This window comes from Notolepis coatsorum (assembly GCF_963971535.1).
Source record: "Notolepis coatsorum genome assembly, chromosome: 2".
Lineage (NCBI taxonomy): Eukaryota > Metazoa > Chordata > Actinopteri > Aulopiformes > Paralepididae > Notolepis > Notolepis coatsorum.
Window position 1 is genome coordinate 15,282,137 of NC_140166.1, and position 23,075 is coordinate 15,305,211.

A 23,075-nucleotide genomic window follows, 5' to 3' on the forward strand; every position below is an offset into this window, starting at 1 on the left:
TGTTGATGATTTTGCATATGGTCCCCCTTATATTTCATTTTTTCCCTAACTAAAGTTAGGGAAGGGGGGACTGTTGAAATATGACACGTATATCATGTAAATTTATAGCAGAGACATTCTCCCATCATTACACTGTACAAAGTTTGTTTCCCTTAAAAAGACGTCTCTCTCCCAGCCAGAGGGCCACTCACAGATTCTTATCAGTGACCTGCTGACCCTTGGTGCAGGCTGTGGTTCCGTCCCTCTCACACACAAGCATACACACACACATACACACAGGACAGATACACACACACCAGATACACACACACTTACACATAGGACAAGCTCACACACACACACACATATACTTTCACTCCACACCCCCACACTCTCAAAGCACACACACACACAAACCTACACACACGCACACATCTCCCCCCCACACACACACACACACACATACATACACCCTCGCTCTCAACGCGCACACAGTGACTTCTTTGGTGAGAGATCCCACCAGACTAGCCCGGATCAAATAATTCAACTCATTATGACAAAATGCCACAAGCCAACTAATATACGACCAGGTCAACCACTGGTCACATATTCCAGTCTCCATTAATCACAGATCGTTATCATAGAGACACACACGCACAAATGCGCACGTAAATGTGCGTACCACGCACTCGTGCACGGCAGACATACAGGCGGACCAATACACACAGACACACAACGTGCACTCAGGACAGAGACCACATACACACTGGACTATGGGATCGCTAATAAAACACTCGAATAGGGAAGGAGGGGGACTTCTTCTTCTCTGTTTTTACTTCTGCTGGAGACTGGACACTGACTGGACGGACTGACTGGACTCCACGGATGAGACTGCTGGACTGACCCACAATGACTCGACTGTTTTTTCTTTCTTTTATATACTCGACCGGCCGGTTGTAACAATCTAGATTTCAATTGTACCTTGCTATATTCACCTTGTATAAATACTTTGCTTATTCACTTTTTATATTACATTGCTTGTTCACTTTTTATAATAAATACCTTCAAAAGTGTTTCATCTCTTATATCTTTAAATATCTTATTACAACTTTCACGATTGAGTCTAAAACGTGACACTAGCTGCCCTTGTGTGCACAGGCCCTATAGCTAACGTAGCCTCAGATGCTGGGACCGCCCCTTCGGCCAGCATGGCCTCCGTGGTTAGCACAGCCCCGCCTGCTAGCATAGCACCCACTGCTAGCAGACTCTCTGCAGCTAGTGCTGCTCCTGCACCTAGCTTAGCCCCTGCTAGCTTACTCCAGATCGCCTATGTAGCCTCTGTAGCTGGCACCTTAGCTCTTCCAGCTAGTGTACCCTCTACAGCTAGCACATCCCCCACTGCTAGCACTCTCTGCAGCTAGTACTGCTCCTGCACCTAGCTTAGCCCCTGCTAGCTTACTCCAAATTGCCTATGTAGCCTCTACCACCAGCATGTCTCCCACTGCTAGGACTGCCCCTTCAGCTAGCAAGGTCAGTTTCCCCACTGCTAGGACTGCCCCTTCAGCTAGCAAGGTCAGTTTCCCCACTGCTAGGACTGCGCCTTCAGCTAGCAAGGTCAGTTTCCCCACTGCTAGGACTGCCCCATTCAGCTAGCAAGGTCAGTTTCCCCACTGCTAGGACTGCCCCTTCAGCTAGCAAGGTCATTTTCCCCACTGCTAGGACTGCCCCTTCAGCTAGCAAGGTCAGTTTCCCCACTGCTAGGACTGCCCCTTCAGCTAGCAAGGTCAGTTTCCCCACTGCTAGGACTGCCCCTTCAGCTAGCAAGGTCAGTTTCCCTGGAGCCGCCCCGTCGGCTAACCCCATGGTCTCAACAGCTAGCTTAGGCCCTGCTGCTAGCACCTCAGTCTCGTCCGCTAGAGCCCCTGCTGCTAGCACCTCAGTCTCGTCCGCTAGAGCCCCTGCTGCTAGCACATCAGTCTCGTCCGCTAGAGCCCCTGCTGCTAGCACCTCAGTCTCGTCCGATAGAGCCCCTGCTGCTAGCACCTCAGTCTCGTCTGCTAGAGCCCCTGCTGCTAGCACCTCAGTCTCGTCCGCTAGAGCCCCTGCTGCTAGCCTTAGTCCTGTCCGCTAGAGCTCCTGCTGCTAGCGTTTCGGTCCAGTCTGCTAGGGTTCCTACGCCTAGTCCCTCAGTTCCGCACGCTAGAGTTCCTACTGCTACCCAGGTAGCTAACTCAGTCTCTACTGCCAGTTTAGCCCCTGCTAGAGCAGCTCTAGCTGCCCCTGTTCCTCCTCCGGCTCCCAGGGAGACCCCGACGTCTAGTCCGGGTCGTGCCCCTGCTCCTGTCCCCAGGGAGTCGCCTGCCTCCGGCTTCTCGCCTGGTCCCGTCTCGACGTCCGGCCTCCGCACCCGGCCCTTCCTCGTCGTCTGGTCCGGCTCCCACGTCGGGTGTCGTCTCTGCGTCCGGTCCGGCCTCCACGCCCGAGGCCTCCTCGTCGCCTGGTCCCGGCTCCTCCTCTGGTCAACGCCGAGGTCTGCACCGAGGTCTACGCCGGGAGGGACCCCCGTCCGGGGTCCTGCGCCCGGTCCCAGGATCTGCACCTGGAGTGTCCCCCGTCCGGGGTCCTACTCCGGGGTTGTCGCCTTCGCCCCTCTTCTCCGGGCCCCCTGGTTCAGTCCCGAGGTCTGCACCTGGAGTGGCCCCTGTCCGGGGTCCTACTCCGGGGTTGTCGCCTTCTGCACTATTTGTTAGTGTCATCGTTCATTTTCATTCTATCACATGTCATAGCCTCTGCCTGGCTCAGAGCCTGGTCTCATGTAATCTGTAATGTCCCTGCCTATTAGTCATGTCCTAGTCTAACCCTGTTGTTCCCTGTGTGTGTATTCATATTCATATGTTCGTCTAGTCCTGTATTCCCAGTGTTTTATTATTATTCATGTGTCCTAGCCTGTCAGCCCCAGCTGTTTCTTGTCAGTCTAATTAGTCCTCTATATATTCATGACACCCCGTCTACCAGTGTCGCGCCATTGTTTTGTTATCCTGTCGCAGTACCCTTCCGTGCTGTGTTCTGCCTCCCCTGTGTTATCCTGTCGTGCTACTATGCTTATCCTTTGTGAAAGCCTTGTTATTCTCTATTTCCCCTGTGAGTCTGTTCCTGCTTCCTAGCCACATTTTCCAGCCCTGCTGAGGTTTTTGTTCCCGTGTTTTAAGTTCGGTTTTGTTTTGTACCCCTGTAACGTGTGCCTTGTTGACTACGCTCAGTAAAGTTTGTCAATTACAACGTCGACTCGTGCCTCGTCTCTCTCCTCCCTCCACTGTCCAGCATTTGGGTCTCTACACATCTCCCCTAGCCACAAACGCTAACAGAATGGCGCAACCTCACCTGAACCCAGCGGACAATGGGAGAGACCGAGCAAGCAACGCGCTGCTTACCGTGGAGCGTTTCTTCAAGGGAGATTTCCGCTCTTCATCCTTGTTGGAAAGGATGCAGCTGCACGCGCTGCTCACCTGCGCAAGTGAGACGTGCAGCGCGGAGCAGGCTCCACTGCTCGCGCAATACGACCGGCAGCTGGGACTGTTGATTTGGGCGCTCTGGTCCTCTGCCCCCAGCGAAGCCACGGCTTCCAGCACACCCTCTCCCGCAAGTAAGACCTCAGTAGCTCCGTCTGCTAGCGTAGCTCACGCTGCGTGTAGGTCTCGGAGAGCTAGTAGTGCTAGAAAGGCTAGCTTAGCCTCACCTGCTAGACTACCGGTGGTTAGCACCTCAGCTAGTCCTACTAGCATAACCGCCACCGCTAGTATTACCCCTATAGCGGTTAGCATAGGCCCAGCGGCCTTTACTGCCCAGGAAGCTAGCACTAGCCCAGTAGCTAACACTGCTCCTTTAGTAGTTAGCATAGGCCACGTGGTCCTCACTGCCCCGGCAGCGTGTAGCTTTTCTCAAACGCATCCGTGTTTCCGGGTTCCCGTTTTGCGCTCTGATTGGCCAGGTCATGTGACATGTGCGCCAATCGTGGGATGGCAAGTTCTGCGCCTATTTCCGGGTCGAACAGCCTGCAAACTACCTAACGCCTAGTTTATCACTGGTTAAGCTTAGGCGACTCTTTCGAAGTTGGTTAAGGTTAGAGTTTGGAATCAGGGCAGGCGTTCTATCGCCATGCTCTAAGACAAACTCTAACCTTAACCAACTTCGAAAGAGAGCCTAAGCTTAACCAGTGTAGAAACTTGCGGTCCCACGATTGGGCGTACATGTCACATGACCTGGCCAATCAGAGACGCGGAAACACGAACGCGTTGGAGAAAGGCTACAGGCGCCCCGGCAGCTAGTACTAGCCCAGTAGCTAGTACCGCCTCCATAGCAGTTAGCATAGGCTCCGCAGGCCTCGCTGTCCAGGTAGCCAGCTCAGGCCCTATAGCAACCAGAGCCTCTAATGCTGGGACCGCTCCGTCGGCCGGCAAGGCCCCTGTGGTTAGCTTAGCTCCTGTAGCCAATGTAGCTTCGGCAGCTACCCCCTTAGCTCTCTCAACTAACACAGGCCCCATAGCTAACAAAGCCTCTAATGCTGGGATCGCCCCGCCGGCCGGCAAGGCCCCTGTGGTTAGCTTAGCCCCCAAAGATCTCGCCAAGCTGTAGCGGGTGATTCGCTCCGCGGAGGGTGATCGGCTGTCCCCTGCCCTCCCTCAGGTCCCTGCACGACTCCAGGGCGCTGAAGAGGGCGAGGAAGATCATGGCCGACCCATCCCACCCCGGTCACAGCCTCTTCACCCTGCTCCTCTGGGAGAAGGCTGAGGATCCCAAAGGCTGTGAAAGCTCGTCACAGACTGAGCTTCTTCCCCTCAGCCGCCAGGCTGATCAATGCCTCAGGTCCCCCCCCCTCTGCCCCCAAGTGACACTGGCACAATGACACTGACTGCACTGCACTAGTCCGTACTGGAACTCTGCACTCTTCACTTTATATATATATATGTAATTTATTGATTAATCCTCCACTGCACTGTTTCGTTTCTTGTCATGTGTCTGTGTTGGTGTTGTCGTTTACTGTGAAAAAAGAAAAGAAAGTGCATACACTGTATTGCTGCAACAATTAAAATTACCAATGTGTTTTACACAAATGGCTCAATAAAGGAATCTGAATCTGAATAGCCATTGTAGCTTCGGCAGCTATCCCCTTAGCTCTCTCAACCAACACAGGTCCTATAGCTAGCAAGGCCTCTGGTACTGGGACCGCCCCGTCGGCCGGCAAGGCCCTTGTGGTTAGCTTAGGCCCTGTAGCCATTGTAGCTTCGACAGCTACCCCCTTAGCTCTCTCTGCTAACACAGCCCACACACTTATAGGCGCTGCTGTGATGGCTGCCTTTCTGATCGCTCCGACGAGACTGTGCTTTATTTTGTTAATTTTTATAGTATTAGGAGTTTTATTTGCACCAACTGTTGGTGCATTATATGTGTATGACCGTCAGTCAATCATTGACATTGGATTACGGGAAACTTACCAACTGGATTACTCGCTGGATCAACTTTCCGAACCACATCAATGGCCGGAAGAAATCCTCCGGAGACTAGGACCGGATCCTTTGTTCCTAGACCCCAGGAAAAGACGTCGAGGAAAAAGGTCTGGGATCCGAAACAGGCTGAGATCCAGACGACACCGTACACCACTTCCCAGTATATTGCTAGCCAATGTACAATCAATAGACAATAAACTGGATGACATCCGAGCAAGGATTCAATATCAAAGAGACGTTAGGGACTGCAATGTCCTTTGCTTCACCGAAACTTGGCTAACACCGGAGGTTCCAGATCACGCGATTCAACCAACGGATCACTTCTTTATCCATAGGAAGGATCGGACACAATCAGAGTCCGGTAAACAACGTGGTGGAGGTATTGCCTTCATGTTTAACAAAAATTGGAGTGATCCAACGAACGTGAAGGAATTATCCAACTACTGCTCCCCAGAACTGGAATATATAACCATCAAGTGTCGTCCTTTCTTCCTCCCGAGGGAGTTAACGGCGATCGTCCTGGTCGGAGTGTATATTCCACCGCAAGCCAACAACAACGCCGCGCTCTCCAGACTACACGACGAGGTAAATAATATACAAGCGACGAACGTTAACGCCGCCATTTTAGTACTGGGAGATTTCAATAGCGCCAATCTGAGAAAGGTATTGCCTGATTTCTACCAGCATGTGACTTGCAACACCAGAGGCGTGTTGCTGTTACACGCAATTTAAAGGTGGCTACAAGGCTCATTCTGATAGTGGCTTTGGCAAGTCAGATCACGCATCCATTTTCCTTACACCAAAGTACAGACAAAGAATTAAAAGTACTCCCGTAGTCTCGCGAGAGGTGCAGAAATGGGATGTGACGTCAGAGGATACGATCCGGTCAGTGTTCCACAACACAGACTGGATTGTATTCCGCGACACAGATAACATTAATGCCTACACGGAGACAGTGCTGGACTATGTCTGTACTAGGGTGAAAGAAACAATCCCCACTACCAAAATGAAAGTTTACCCAAATCAAAAACCCTGGGTAGACAAATCCGTCCGTGAAGCCCTGAGAGAGCGCACCAAAGCATACAATGACGGCCTAGTGGCAGGCAACATGAATGACCACAAGGTGGCGCAACACAACGTAAGGAGGACAGTGTCAGAGGCCAAACGGCGCTACAGGGATAAAATTGAACTCCAGTTTGAACAAGCTGACTCTAGAGCTATGTGGCAGGGGCTCAAAACGATGACAGACTACAAAGGCGCCTCCCTCAAACTGAACAATGACATCTCCTTAGCAAACGACCTCAATACCTTCTATGCGAGGTTTGATGCTGGTAATAACAACACCAGCTCACAAGCCTCGGCAATGGGGGGGGGGGGGTCGGCTGCTGATGGAGGCGCAGTGTTCAGGGTAACAGAGCATGAGGTGAGGCGGACCTTTAAAAAAGTGAATATCAGGAAGGCAGCAGGTCCGGACGGCATCCCCGGCCGCGTCCTAAAAGTCTGTGCCGACCAACTGGCCCCAGTATTCACTGACATATTTAACCTGTCCTTAGAACAGGCTGTCATCCCCACCTGCCTGAAGAAGTCCACTATTATCCCTGTACCCAAAAAATCCAAGCCTGCTTGCCTCAACGACTACCGCCCTGTAGCTCTCACCTCCATAGCCATGAAGTGCTTTGAGAAGCTAGTAAAGGGCTACATCTGCTCCTCCCTCCCCATCAACATGGACCCCCTGCAATTTGCATACCGCCCCAACAGGTCCACGGAGGACGCCATATCCCATGTGCTGCACACAGCAGCATCACACCTGGACAAGAGGCAGGGGAACTATGTGAGAATGCTATTCATCGACTACAGCTCGGCATTCAATACCATAGTCCCCTCCATACTCATAGCCAAGCTCAGGGACCTGGGCTTGGGCTATGACCTCTGCCAGTGGGTCTTGGACTTCCTGACTGGCAGACCCCAGGTGGTGAGAGCAGGCAACTGCACCTCCTCATCCATCACCCTCAACATAGGGGCCCCCCAGGGCTGTGTTCTGAGTCCCCTCCTCTACTCCCTGTACACACACGACTGTGTGGCTCAGCGGAGTAGCAATACAATCGTCAAATTTGCTGACGACACAGTGGTGGTGGGCCTGATCTCTGCCAACGACGAGAGGGCCTACCTGGAAGAGGTCAAGGTCCTGGCGGGATGGTGCCAGGAAAACAGCCTCTCCCTGAACGTCAGCAAAACAAAGGAGATGATTGTGGACTTCAGGAGGTCGGGGGTCAAGGACTACAGCCCCCTCAGCATCGACGGGGCACCGGTTGAGAGAGTCAACAGCTTCAAGTACCTCGGAGCCCACATATCCGAGGACTTGAAATGGACCATACACATTAACAGTGTGGTAAAGAAGGCACGACAACGCCTCTACTTCCTCAGGCGCCTAAGGAAGTTCCAAGTCAGCCAGAAGATCCTTAAGAACTTCTACTCATGTACAATAGAGAGCATCTTGACCGGCAACATCACCTCCTGGTTTGGGAATAGCACTGCAAAAGACCAAAGCAGACTACAAAGAGTGACACGTTCAGCCGAACGCACAATTGGAGGGGGGCTCCCCACTCTCCAGAACATTTACAACAAGCGTTGCAAGGGGAAGGCTAAGAGAATTATTAAGGACTCGAGCCACCCGAACAACTGCCTCTTTGAACTGCTGCCGTCAGGCAAGCGACACAGGAGTCTCAAGGCGAGCACAGAAAGACTCAGAAGTAGCTTCTATCCCCAGGCCATCAGGCTGCTAAACGAACAATGAATGAACACTACACAACAACAACCACCAAACACACATAGCACACACATCCACACGCACACACTCACTTTAAACAAACACACTGTAGCACCCACTACACACACTTTATAGCACACACCCACTTTAAACAAACACACTGTAGCACCCACTCCCCACACTTTATATTTATGGATGAAGGATTGCACTACAACTCGTACACCTTACTGTAAATTGTACCTAAAATTGTACCTCATCCCATTTCTGCTTTGCACTAGATAGTACTGTACATTAGTACACTGCATAGTATTGTGTATTGTATATTATATGGTAACTCAGAACATTGTACATATGTCTATACCGAACAACTGTGACCTCATTCTTCTTCTAAATTCATGCTATATTATGTTATTATGTTATTTGATACTATCTTGTCTAGCACAGTCTCTGGAGCGTAACAGTAAGAAGCATTTTGTATGAAAGTATTCTGTACTTCTGTATGACAACTATTAAAGAACTTGAGAACTTGAGAACTTGCTACTAGCACAGCCGCTAGCCTAGCTCCCGTAGCTAGCGCAGATAGCAGAACCTCTGCCCCCACAGCTAAGTCAAGGGTTTCTTCTGTTAGGAGTCTCAGTGTAGGCTCGTTCTCTACCACTAGCTTACTGCCTCTTGCTACTGCTAGCGAGGCTTCTGCAGCTGGCAGAACCTTTGGTGATAGAGCAGCCTCTGCAGTAGCTACCTACCTAGCTGCCCTTGTGTGCACAGGCCCTATAGCTAACATAGCCTCAGATGCTGGGACCGCCCCTTCGGCCAGCATGGCCTCCGTGGTTAGCACAGCCCCGCCTGCTAGCATAGCACCCACTGCTAGCAGACTCTCTGCAGCTAGTGCTGCTTCTGCACCTAGCTTAGCCCCTGCTAGCTTACTCCAGATCGCCTATGTAGCCTCTGTAGCTGGCACCTTAGCTCTTCCTGCTAGTGTACCCTCTACAGCTAGCACATCCCCCACTGCTAGCACTCTATGCAGCTAGTACTGCTCCTGCACCTAGCTTAGCCCCTGCTAGCTTACTCCAAATTGCCTATGTAGCCTCTACCACCAGCATGTCTCCCACTGCTAGGACTGCCCCTTCAGCTAGCAAGGTCAGTTTCCCCACTGCTAGGACTGCCCCTTCAGCTAGCAAGGTCAGTTTCCCCACTGCTAGGACTGCGCCTTCAGCTAGCAAGGTCCGTTTCCCCACTGCTAGGACTGCCCCTTCAGCTAGCAAGGTCAGTTTCCCCACTTCTAGGACTGCCCCTTCAGCTAGCAAGGTCAGTTTCCCCTCTGCTAGGACTGCCCCTTCAGCTAGCAAGGTCAGTTTCCCCACTGCTAGGACTGCCCCTTCAGCTAGCAAGGTCAGTTTCCCCACTGCTAGGACTGCCCCTTCAGCTAGCAAGGTCAGTTTCCCCACTGCTAGGACTGCCCCTTCAGCTAGCAAGGTCAGTTTCCCCACTGCTAGGACTGCCCCTTCAGCTAGCAAGGTCAGTTTCCCTGGAGCCGCCCCGTCGGCTAACCCCATGGTCTCAACAGCTAGCTTAGCCCCTGCTGCTAGCACCTCAGTCTCGTCCGCTAGAGCCCCTGCTGCTAGCACCTCAGTCTCGTCCGCTAGAGCCCCTGCTGCTAGCACCTCAGTCTCGTCCGCTAGAGCCCCTGCTGCTAGCACCTCAGTCTCGTCCGATAGAGCCCCTGCTGCTAGCACCTCAGTCTCGTCTGCTAGAGCCCCTGCTGCTAGCACCTCAGTCTCGTCTGCTAGAGCCCCTGCTGCTAGCCTCTTAGTCCTGTCCGCTAGAGCTCCTGCTGCTAGCGTTTCGGTCCCGTCTGCTAGGGTTCCTACGCCCTAGTCCCTCAGTTCCGCACGCTAGAGTTCCTACTGCTAGCGCCTTAGCCCCGCCGGCTAGTGTAGCCCTAGCAGCTAGCACAGGTCCTGCAGCTAGCACTACCCAGGTAGCTAACTCAGTCTCTACTGCCAGTTTAGCCCCTGCTAGAGCAGCTCTAGCTGTCCCTGTTCCTCCTCCGGCTCCCGGGGAGACCCCGACGTCTAGTCCGGGTCGTGCCCCTGCTCCTGTCCCCAGGGAGTCGCCTGCCTCCGGCTTCTCGCCTGGTCCCGTCTCGACGTCCGGCCTCCGCACCCGGCCCTTCCTCGTTGTCTGGTCCGGCTCCCACGTCGGGTGTCATCTCTGCGTCCGGTCCGGCCTCCACGCCCGGGCCCTCCTCGTCGCCTGGTCCCGGCTCCTCATCTGGTCCCGGCTCCTCGTCTGGTCCCGGCTCCTCGTCTGGTCCCGGCCCCTCGTCTGCTCCCGGCTCCTCGTCTGGTCCCGGCTCCTCGTCTGGTCCCGGCCTCTCGTCTGGTCCCGGCTCCTCGTCTGGTCCCGGCTCCTCGTCTGGTCCCGGCTCCTTGTCTGGTCCCGGCTCCTCGTCTGGTCCAGGCTCCTCATCTGGTCCAGGCTCCTCGTCTGGCCCAGCCCTGCGCCGTGGTCTACGCCGTGGTCTGCGCCGTGGTCAACGCCGAGGTCTGCACCGAGGTCTACGCCGGGAGGGACCCCCGTCCGGGGTCCTGCGCCCGGTCCCGGGATCTGCACCTGGAGTGTCCCCCGTCCGGGGTCCTACTCCGGGGTTGTCGCCTTCGCCCCTCTTTTCTGGGCCCCCTGGTTCAGTCCCGAGGTCTGCACCTGGAGTGGCCCCTGTCCGGGGTCCTACTCCGGGGTTGTCGCCTTCGCCCCTCTTCTCCGGGCCCCCTGGTTCGTTCCCGAGGTCTGCATCTGGAGTGGCCCCTGTCCGAGGTCCTGCTCCGGGGCCGTCGCCTCCGCCCCTCTTCTCCGGGCCCCCTGGTTCGGTCCCGAGGTCTGCACCTGGAGTGGCCCCCGTCCGGGGTCCTGCTCTGGAGTTGTTGCCCTCGCCCCTTTGTTCCGGGCCCCCTCACCAGGCCCCTGTCCCAGTGTCCGGCCTCCGCCGTCGGGCCCCTGTCCCCATCTCCAGACCCCTCGCCGGTCCTCTGTCCCCATCTCCAGCCCCCCTCACCGGTCCTCTGTCCCCTTCTCCAGTGCCCCTCTCCGGGCCTCTGTCCCTGTCTCCAGCCCCTCTCCTGGCCTCTGTCCCCCTCTACAGTGCCCCTCTCCGGGCCTCTGTCCCTGTCTCCAGCCCCCCTCTCGGGGCCTGTCTCTGTCTCCAGCCCCCCTCGCCAGGTCCCTGTCCCCGTCTCCAGCCCCTCACCGGGTCCCCGTCTCCAGCCCCTCTCCGGGCCTCTGTCCCTGTCTCCAGCCCTTCTCTCCGGGCCTCTGTCCCTGTCTCCAGCCCCCCTCTCCGGGCCTCTGTCCCCCTCTCCAGTGCCCCTGGTCCCGTGCCCTGTGGGCCCTTCTCCGGGCTCCCCTCTGGTCGTTCCCCGGCCCCCCTGCTGCTGTGCCCCTCCTGGGTTCTTTTCTCCGCCCCCCGGCTCGTTTTCCGTGTCCTCGTCCCCATTTTTTTCCGGGATCTCGGCCCTTCGCCCTGCCTGTCCCTGGTCGGACTTGTTGACTACACTCAGTAAAGTTTGTCAATTACAACGTCGACTCGTGCCTCGGCTCTCTCCTCCCTCCACTGTCCAGCATTTGGGTCTCTACAAATCTCCCCTAGCCACAAACGCTAACAATACGATAAAGACTTTTCCCCAGAGTTTGGATGGAAAAACATAATCAGATTCTTTATAACCCCAGAGCTGAAGGGAAAATATGCACCAACACAAAGAGCATGCTGGAGGATGTGTGGGAAGGAGGGGGCAAATCACACGCACATATTCTGGGGATGTCAGAAGCTGAAGGGGTATTGGGAGGAGATAGGGGAGGCAATGATCAGAATATTAGGGTTACCACAAACAGGACTGGTGCTTTACTTAGGAGACCTGACACACGAGGGAATACAAGGGGGGGACAAATATTTAATAAAGATAATGTTGATAGCGACCAGAAAAGCAATAACAAGACTGTGGTACAAAGAAGACCCACCGACAATAGCACAATGGGTAGGAATAGTGGAGGAGATACAGGATATGGAGAGGATAACACACATGCTGAGGTTACAGGAAGAGAAATTTGGGGAAAGATGGGGAAAGTGGGAGGATTACAAGGGGAACGAAAACGACATCACAGAGGAAGAACCAAATGCAACACAAGAGGGCGAAGGGTAAAGGAGGAAAGAGGTTCAAGGAGGGTCTCTGAACCCATGTCACAAAATGCTGCTTTAGTTAGCTTTTTTATTTTAATTTGTTTAGGGTATGACAACTGTTTTATGTTTATTATTTATGTTTGTGGAATTTCTGCTCAAGTCAGTATTTTTTATTTTGTTTTTGAGTATTACATTTTTTCTTGTTTGTCTGTTTAATAGTGTTGTTGATGTTATTGTATATGTTGTGTTCTATGTCTATAAATGTTTAATAAAAATTTAAGTTTAAAAAAAAAAATAGACTTTTCCCCTCCTGTCTTTTTTGCTACAATACAATGATGACAAAAGTGCTTGCTTTCAAAATAACATTTATTTAAGTGCTTAGTACTGTTGACATTACACTGTTTGTAGTAGTAAATCAAATAGCATATTTGGATAAGTTTGACCATTTCTCAAAAACACAAAAAATACAGAAAAGGATCACCAAGTTACTCTGGATAAAGAACCCCTTTACAGAGAACATTGAGACAAAGCTTCCTGACACATCTCCATCCAAACTCTTGGAAGAACTAATTGAAATCTCATCTGATACCACCTGGAGAGCTTGTTTCAGTGAAGTGCCCCTGGACACATTTTGGTCTGAGTGTGGTGTCCAGGGGCACTTCACTGAAACGAACTCTCCAGGTGGTATAAGATGAGATTTCAATTAGTTATTCCTTATGAGAGAGTTCCAAATATGCTATTTCCATGGAAAACAGTGCAGCTGCAACACATAGCACTTTAGTGATAATTTTCTGTAATTCTATTTAAAAAAGATTTTTTTGTGAGAAATCTCACGGCATCCCTGGCAGCTGAGGCACCCCTGTTGAGAACCGCTGTCCTGGAGGACAGGGTGGGTTGGCCATCTCTTGCAGAAAGGTGCAACAAACACTGGTATTTGTTTATCTTTAAAGCCCTTATTGGTAAGCAACCTCTTTATATATATTCACTGTTAGAATGGAATATTGGAACCTATTCGACTCGATCTAATCACTGGATGGTTCTGATCTAATGACTGGATGGTTCTTAGGGTTCCTCCTGTATGACAAAATATCAAAATGGTGCAGAGGAATGACCTAAGGTAAACGGAAGGGCCCCCAAATAATCTTTTTCCTGGGCCCCAAAAGTCTAGGGCCGGCTTTGAGGAGCTTGGCAGCTGAATGAGATGATAAAGTCCTGTTCCAACACAGTGTTCTAATAACACACTGGGACACTATGAGGATACATAGAAACTCTTTCAGCCTTGGTTCAAATTTTGTTAAACAAAAAGGAATAATGAAGAGCATGATTTTTCTTTTCAAATAAATAACTGAGTGACAGTTAATGATGAGATTCTGTCATTTTGAGTTTGAAAAAGAAAGACCCTCTTGATCTAAACAGCTATTTTAGTTTGGGATGCGAGTGTCTAGTTAATGTGAGCATTTACTTCAAACTGATCTCTCCTCTCCAGGATGGCAGACAGGCAGAACTGGAGACATGATTGAAAAGTTGTTTCAAAAGTCATTCATTCACATTAAACATCGTCTCCTTAACATTTCAAAGAGACAATTTTGGCAATTTACTATAATGAATTCCCTCCTGGCAGCTTAATGTTGTGTCTCCACTGTTTGACTGTTAAAGTGTCTCACAGTGGCTATTACTGGATTTGATTGACAAGTCTATTTTCTGTCTTCCAGGAAGTAGAGGGGAGGGACATTGGTTCTGACAGAAGATGAGATGATGGACATGCTTTGTCTCACTCTCCTCCCCTCCTCTCCGCCCTCCCCTACTCCTTCACTCTTCTCCTCCCTCCCCCCCTTACTCCTTCACTCCTCTCCTCCCTCCTTTACTCCTCTCCTCCCTCCCTTACTCCTTCATTCCTCTCCTCCCCCTTACTCCTTCACTCCTCTCCTCCCTCCTTCACTCCTCTCCTCCCCCCTTACTCCTTCACTCCTCTCCTCCCCCCGTCACTCCTCTCCTCCCCCCTTTGCTCCTTCAGTCCTCTCCTCCCTCCTTTGCTCCTCTCCTCCCCCATTTACTCCTTCACTCCTCTCCTTCCCCATTTACTCCTTCACCCCTCTCCTCCCTCCCTTACACCTTCGCTCCTCTCCTCCCCCTTGCTCCTTCACTCCTCTCCTCCCTCCCTCCTTCACTCCTCTCCTCCCTCCTTTGCTCCTTCACTACTATCCTCCCTCCCTTACTCCTTCACTCCTCTCCTCCCCCTTACTCCTTCACTCCTCTCCTCCCTCCCTCCTTCACTCCTCTCCTCCCTCCTTTACTCCTTCACTACTATCCTCCCTCCCTTACTCCTTCACTCCTCTCCTCCCCCTTACTCCTTCACTCCTCTCCTCCCCCTTACTCCTTCACTCCTCTCCTCCCCCTTACTCCTTCACTCCTCTCCTCCCTCCTTTACTCCTCACCTCTCATTTACTCCTTCACTCCTCTCCTCCCTCCTTTACTCCTCACCTCTCATTTACTCCTTCACTCCTCTCCTCCCTCCTTCACTCCTCGCCTCCCTCCTTTACTCCCCCTTGCTCCTTCACTACTCTCCTCCCTCCCTTACTCCTTCACTGCTCTCCTCCATCCTTTACTCCTCTCCTCCCTCCTTTACTCCTCACCTCTCTCATTTACTCCTTCACTCCTCTCCTCCCTCCTTTACTCCTTCACTCCTCTCCTCCCTCCTTTACACCCCCCCCCTACACACAGACACACACCTACTAGACAGTGACTCTGGGCAGGTTAACCTCATCAGCTTTATTTGGAAGATAACAATATTCCTTAGAATGGGGACAGATACATTTGACTGTTTATAACATGTTAACATTCATACAGCTGATCTGGTGAGGAGGGGAGAGACGAGAGGAGATGAGAGAGGAGAGAAGAGGAGAGTGGAGGAGATACAAGATACAAGATACAAGATACTTTAATGCCACACAACAATGGTTGGTGGTAATTGTTTTCGGTACAGATGTTAAGCACTGGTTACATCAAACATCAAAAACGTCAAAAACGCCCCCCTCCCACCTCCCAATCCCACAATAAATACATATATACATAAATACATATAGGACAGTCACGGTAACAGTGTCAGTGAGTGACAGATGCTTGCCCGTCTGTGCAAAGGGGGGCGGGCCGGGGTGCTTAGTGTTCGGACTGCTGTGGGGAAAAAACTGTTTGTGAAGGAGAGAAGAGGAGAGACGAGGAGAGAAGAGGGGAGAGGAGAGATGAGAGAGCAGGAGAGGAGAGGAGATGAGAGAGGAGAGGGGAGAGGAGAGAGGAGGAGAGAAGAGATGGGAGAGGAGGAGAGGAGATGAGAGAAGAGGCGAGAGGGAGGGAGAGCACAACCAATAACATCTCCCCGCTCATCTCCTCCACCTCCTCTATCTACTGTCCTCTCATCCCTCCACCTCCTCTATCTACTGTCCTCTCATCTCTCCACCTCCTCTCCTCCACCTCCTCTATCTACTGTCCTCTCATCTCTCCACCTCCTCTCCTCCACCTCCTCTATCTACTGTCCTCTCATCTCTCCACCTCCTCTCCTCCACCTCCTCTATCTACTGTCCTCTCATCCCTCCACCTCCTCTCCTCCACCTCCTCTATCTACTGTCCTCTCATCTCTCCACCTCCTCTCCTCCACCTCCTCTATCTACTGTCCTCTCATTTCTCCACCTCCTCTCCTCCACCTCCTCTATCTACTGTCCTCTCATTTCTCCACCTCCTCTCCTCCACCTCCTCTATCTACTGTCCTCTCATCCCTCCATCTCCGAGGCTGTTCCCAGGTCAGCAGGCAGCCTGTTCACCAGTTTGTAGACCAGGGATTCAAACACAGCGTGGGGGTCCTGCTCTGCGTTGACGTGGACGCAGTTTGGGTACAGAGACTGTAGGGACACACAGACGTGTTAGTTAGAGAGGACACTGTCCAGGTACAGAGACTGTAGGGACACACAGACGTGTTAGTTAGAGAGGACACTGTCCCGGTACAGAGACTGTAGGGACACACAGACGTGTTAGTTAGAGGACACTGTCCAGGTACAGAGACTGTAGGGACACACAGACGTGTTAGTTAGAGAGGACACTGTCCCGGTACAGAGACTGTAGGGACACACAGACGTGTTAGTTAGAGAGGACACTGTCCAGGTACAGAGACTGTAGGGACACACAGACGTGTTAGTTAGAGAGGACACTGTCCAGGTACAGAGACTGTAGGGACACACAGACGTGTTAGTTAGAGGACACTGTCCAGGTACAGAGACTGTAGGGACACACAGACGTGTTAGTTAGAGAGGACACTGTCCCGGTACAGAGACTGTAGGGACACACAGACGTGTTAGTTAGAGAGGACACTGTCCAGGTACAGAGACTGTAGGGACACACAGACGTGTTAGTTAGAGAGGACACTGTCCAGGTACAGAGACTGTAGGGACACACAGACGTGTTAGTTAGAGAGGACACTGTCCAGGTACAGAGACTGTAGGGACACACAGACGTGTTAGTTAGAGAGGACACTGTCCAGGTACAGAGACTGTAGGGACACACAGACGTGTTAGAGGACTTTATTGACCTCCATCTACTCCCCATCTCAGTCTAGTTAGACTACAATTGATACATGTTCTATAGGTCTACAGTGTGTGGCAGTTAGTAGTAGCTAAGTTAAAAAAGCAGCTAGTAGTAGCTAAGTTAAAAAAGCAGCTAGTAGTAGCTAAGGTAAAAAAGCAGCTAGTAGTAGCTAAGGTAAAAAAGCACCTAGTAGTAGCTAAAGGTGCTCCCATAGTCGAGCGGACCGTACACGGAGCGGACTCTCGCAGACTCTTGCGGACTCAAAGCGGACCCAAAGCGGACTCCAAGTGCGAAGCTCCTATTTTCTAATGCGCGGACGTCCGCGCCGCTGACTTGGTGTCACACAAAACGCTGCTCTGCGTTTTGGTTGACATTGACTTGCATTTAATGTGACGCCGATCTGCATTTTACTCTGACCACTTGCTTTTTCACTCGCAAAAGAGAATGGCTTTTCTAAATGAAAAGTTTTATTATCAAAATATTGGAAACGGAGATAACATAGAGTCTATGTTATCTCCGTTTCCAATATTTTGAAATAAAACTGGTGTTTTTATTTCATGCAATGCTTTGTCATTTCAGCACCACGCGCTGTCCACCTCATGTTGACCAAGCCTATACGGTACATTGCACCTCGCTGCATATACCTGTTATTCAAGTGTGTAAAACTGCCCGTTTTATTATCGAAATATTGGAAACGGAGATAAGATACTCTTTATTGACATCGGATGATGACATGACAGAAGTTGAACAGCGTGGGAAAAATTGTGTGGCGCGAGACATGTAGGAAATTGGTCCGCGGAGGTCCGCTGAGTCCAGTCCGCGTACAGTCCGCTCGACCATGGGAGCACCTTAAGGTAAAAAAGCACTTAGTAGTAACCAGGGTAAAAAAGCACTTAGTAGTAACCAGGGTAAAAAAGCACTTAGTAGTAGCTAAGGTAAAAAAGGACAATAGTAGTTACTGGTTGTTAGGTCGTTACTAGCGACTATAATAATTACTGGTTGTTAGGTTGTTACTAGGGACTATAATAATTACTGGTTGTTAGGTCGTTACTAGGGACTATAATAATTACTGGTTGTTAGGTCGTTACTAGGGACTATAATAATTACTGGTTGTTAGGTTGTTACTAGGGACTATAATAATTACTGGTTGTTAGGTCGTTACTAGGGACTATAATAATTACTGGTTGTTAGGTTGTTACTAGGGACTATAATAATTACTGGTTGTTAGGTCGTCACGATGGACCTATGGACCAATCGACGTAACTACTTGCTGGAGTAGTCCAGACCAATTCTATTGCATAGGAATCTAATGTGTTGGGAGTCTCCAAAGCAAATATGTGCAATAGATGTATTTTGTTTTCAGAATAGTTTCCCATTGAAAAGCAGTCATATAAACAGGACAATTAACTAGAGTGTTTTGCAGTTTAACTTACATTAAATGCAACGTCTCAGGCAATTCATAACCTCTACATTGGTCATTTAACTCATTCAGCGGCAGCTATTATCCTCATCCTGTAGTCAATGGGCCACGTTAAAAGATAGGCATTTTCACTGTGCATCACGATGTTTGCAGAGCTATATCTATATTCTATATTATAGCTATGGAGACAATACTATCTCTCATCCAACATGTAAAAAAGAGTAAAAAAAATAAATGTCCAGAGTGATCCGGGCTAATTCCTGGAAGCTGCGTTATGGAGCGCTATATGAATTTTGCTAAAGGCGTTCGCGTTGCTCGCCTGGACATGTTACTATTTCCAAATCAAAGGTATATAATAGGTATTATTTTTGATGCTCTGATCGTCAGCAACGGCATACGTTTTGAATACTGCATACGTTGATCGTTGCGATCGATGTGAAATCATTGTTGGATCAAAGTAGGATTGATGTCATATAGTCCTTACCTTTACTAGGCGGTATTCCAAAATGAATATTCCAATTGTCTGATCATGATTTCCAGTATTGATGTCCATCGGGTCCCTAACATTAAATGGCACAAAATATGCATCAAGTGTGCTAAACGCGTTCCAAGTTGCTCGAATGAACCATTTCACTTACCGGGGTCCAAATTCTCTACCCGGATCATATAAAATGTAACACACAGTGTGAAATAAGGTTTCAAAGGGTAGGCGATACTGACACCTAGCAGGATTCGGCCGGCATTGCACTCTCAGGGTCTCAGAATGAGTTCCAATGATAACACCGAGGTCCGTGAGAGTGTATAGAATATTAACACTTTCCCCGCCAAAACCGCTGTTCAGCGTTATTGCCCGCCATGCGTTGACCGCCAGACCTCGCTGTACAGCGTTATTGAGATCAATATTTAATTTTTTCGCCATGGCATTCATAATTCATATATACACCTCCGACGCTGCATCTGGACCCTATAGGTGACGGCAACGACGGCTCAATACCGCCGCCAGGTGGATGGTCGGGCGAGTTACACTCGGAACAACAGCAAGTGGCCGATTAAATTCATCCGGCCATCAGACATTGTTGCATGACTCCCGACAGACACAATGTACATAATGGATCGCTTTATAAACTTAATAATCGATATGATTTCGGCGTTTATTGCGCCATACAAACCGGAAATGGACCTAGGCGATCGACGTCCTATACTTGGGATATTTCACCGCCAGTCTCTTTGATGCACGGTAAGAGGACACTAACGCTATTTTCAGCCCAATTGTTTATTCATTTCACTGAAAACCATCTGATCAATATATCACACATACTACATAAAGCCATTACTGATGATCGAGGAATTATAAACGACCCCCCCCCCCCCTTTCCTCCACGCATGATGAAGCATAACGTATACGATCATATACAGTTGAATTTTTTAATATAGTGTGTATAGGGAATAAACGGCAATCGATAATCTATATATGCGTTTAGGCCTATAACTCACGTTCTAGGAATTACTGCAGAAAACGATAAAAACATACTTATATTCTAGAAGGTATTTTTGTATGAATGTATGAATGAAAAAGTATAACGTTCATACATCCTGAACGATAGATAATCGATGTTGAATGGGCCATAGTAATGTCAATTTAGCAATACAATTTAAAAAGTTATAGCCCTGCAAAGAAGGTAAACATCTCCATAGGCTTACAGTGGTGGCAGACTAGGTATATTGATGGGTATAACCAATGGCAGGGAATGTGTTCGAAAAAAATTTAAACGGACCAAATAACGAGTATACTCGTTATTGGCACTCAAGTGATGCCGGGCAATAACGTGTATATGCGTTATTGGCGCAGAAAGTGTTAAACACAGGGCCCCTCGTATATAAATCCTTCAGTACCTGCAGTGAAGCCGTATGGGACCTGTATTCGCTGAGCTTCTGTTGGACTCTCTTTTCAGAATCTCTGGGGTTGGTTCTGAGTCGGGCCTGAATCTTAGGGTTAGGAGCCGGCCGGTACAGCGGGTGGTACCTAACAAACAAACAAACAAACAAACAAACAAACAAACAAACAAACAAAACAAACACACACACACACACACACACACACACACACACACACACACACACACACAAACACACAAACACACAAACACACAAACACACAAACACACACAAGCACACACAAACACAGGTCATTTTATACAGTGGAGTCAAGTTGAACCATGTTTTACTGGTTGGACTTGGAGGACTGACTGACGTCAAACATGGGGTCAGCTTTGGCTGGGTGACATGGAAGAAATCAATATCACAATAATCACAAGGACTTTTCTTGATATGGATATATATATATATATATCACAATATCTGCTCATGGACAGTAAGTATGGTTTACCCTAGGGCTGGGTGATAAAGATATATATATATATCACAATATCTGCTCATGGACAGTAAGTATGGTTTAGGGCTGGGTGATAAGGATAGGGCTGGGTGATAAGGATATAATATATATATCAAAATATCTGCCCATGGTCAGTAAGTATGGTTTAGGGCTGGGTGATTATACTGTACATGTCTGACCTCTCTCCAGTGTTAAAGCATTATACTGTACATGTCTGACCTCTTTCCAGTGTTAAAGCATTATACTGTACATGTCTGACCTCTCTCCAGTGACTGGGTCTGTAGCTCGCAGACTGATTCTCTCCATCGCCATCTCATCTGTGATCTCCAAGAAAAATACTCTGCAGAGAGGAGGAGAGGAAGAGAGGAGGAGAAGGAGGAGAGGAAGAGAGGAGAGAAGGAGAGGAGTAGAGGAGAGGAAGAGAGGAGAGGATTAGATGAGAGGAAGAGAGGAGTAGAGTAGAGGAGAGGAAGAGAGGAGAGGAGAAGAAAAGAGGAGAGGAGGAGAGGAAGAGAGGAGAGGAGGGGAGAGGAGAAGGAGGAGAGGGGGAGAAGAGAGGAGGAGAAGAGGAAGAGAGGAGGAGGAGATGATTAATTCATTCATTTCACTTTATTTAAATACTCTGGAATATAATTGATGGTGGCCGTCATTTTCAATGATGCCGACTGTAGAAGCCAAAACCGACATATTAGAAGTTGTATTATTTATGGTGTTGTATTTATGTTTGAACACTAGGGGGCACACCACCTCTATTATAAGAGACCTTGCTAATCAGTGCGCTTTATGCACCTGCCGAGGATTCACGCTTTCAAACCTGCTTTCATTGTTGGAACTGCTTATCTAACAAACAACTGACAACTGTTCTGTTAACCTTCATCATCATTCATTGAATGATGGAATCTGGTTGAACTAAAAATTCAAAGAAACACACTAAGAAATTACGTAAACACCATGATCAGAACCGCAAAAAGAAATTTCATCAACGACAAAACTGAGGAAAACAAAAACAAACCCTGCGAACTTTGGAAATTACTCAATAATCAACTAGGCTGCAGTAAAAAACTTAAAACCAGATTCTCAAACATAAACATAAAGACGGACAACACGCTCATCACAGACAAGCTGGATGTAGCCAATTACTTAAACATCTTCTTCACAAACATAGCCACAACACTGGTAAACAAACTACCCTCCCACTCAGGGCATTATGGGGTAGAACACATAGTAGAATACTACAAAAACCTAGGGGTCCACAAAGACGACTTCAAACTTGAAATGGTAACAACTGATGAGGTGAAATTGAGCGCCCTCCAACCTAACAAGGCCACTGGCCATGACAACATCCCCTCCAAATTCCTCAGAGACGCAGCAGACGCCATCACCCCAGTCATCACACACATAATAAACCTCTCTATAAAACAGGGACACGTCCCCAAGGACTTCAAAATTGCGAGAGTGACCCCTCTGCACAAAAAGGGCAGCAAATTAGACCCAGGCAACTACCGCCCTGTTTCTATTCTTACCTCCATCTCGAAAGTCATGGAGAAAATAGTCTACGAACAGGTCGAAAAGTACCTGGCGGAAAAAAATCGAATCTACGAATTCCAATCTGGCTTCAGAACGTCCCACTCCACTGACACATGCCTCCTCTATTTGAACGACCACATCAAACAAGAGGTGGACGCGGGCAAATACTGCGGCATGGTCATGCTGGACCTACAAAAGGCCTTCGACACTGTCAATCACTCCATTCTGATGGACAAGCTAAAAGCAATTGGTTTTGATAGCTTATCAGTGAGCTGGATGCAATCCTACCTGGAGAGGAGAGAACAGATGGTAGAGGTAAACGGTACTCTATCCCCCCCCCTCACAGTGAGCTGTGGTGTTCCACAAGGAAGCATACTAGGACCGCTACTCTTCCTAATTTATGCAAATGACATGTCGTCAGCCTGTGACTGCAACTTGTTCCTGTTTGCGGACGACTCAGCACTGCTGGTCTCTGACAAGAACAAGTTGCAGGTTGAAAAAACCCTCAGCACGGAACTAGGCAAAATCTGCATATGGCTCGCTGATAACAAACTATCATTACACATGGGCAAAACAGAGTCCATTCTCTTCGGTTCAAATAACAAACTCAGCAAGACCGACGGCTTCTCAGTTACAGTGGGTGACAATATTGTCACAAGGAAAGACGATATTACCTACCTGGGTTCCATCCTAGAGGCAAATCTTTCCTGTGACAAAATGGCATCCAATGTAATAAAAAA

General features: G+C 49.5%; 1 protein-coding gene across 1 annotated transcript in view; it reads right to left on the minus strand.

The window, feature by feature from the left end:
• Positions 1-16,182: 16,182 nt before the first annotated feature.
• Positions 16,183-23,075, minus strand: part of ak8 (adenylate kinase 8) — a 104,249-nt gene continuing 97,356 nt past the window's right edge. The window contains exons 12-14 of the mRNA XM_084309353.1: positions 21,068-21,148; positions 20,310-20,439; positions 16,183-16,317 (exon numbers count right to left, since the gene is read on the minus strand). Coding sequence (XP_084165479.1) covers positions 16,189-16,317; positions 20,310-20,439; positions 21,068-21,148 — 340 coding nt within the window. The 3' untranslated portion in view covers positions 16,183-16,188. The remainder of the gene's footprint in view (positions 16,318-20,309; positions 20,440-21,067; positions 21,149-23,075) is intronic.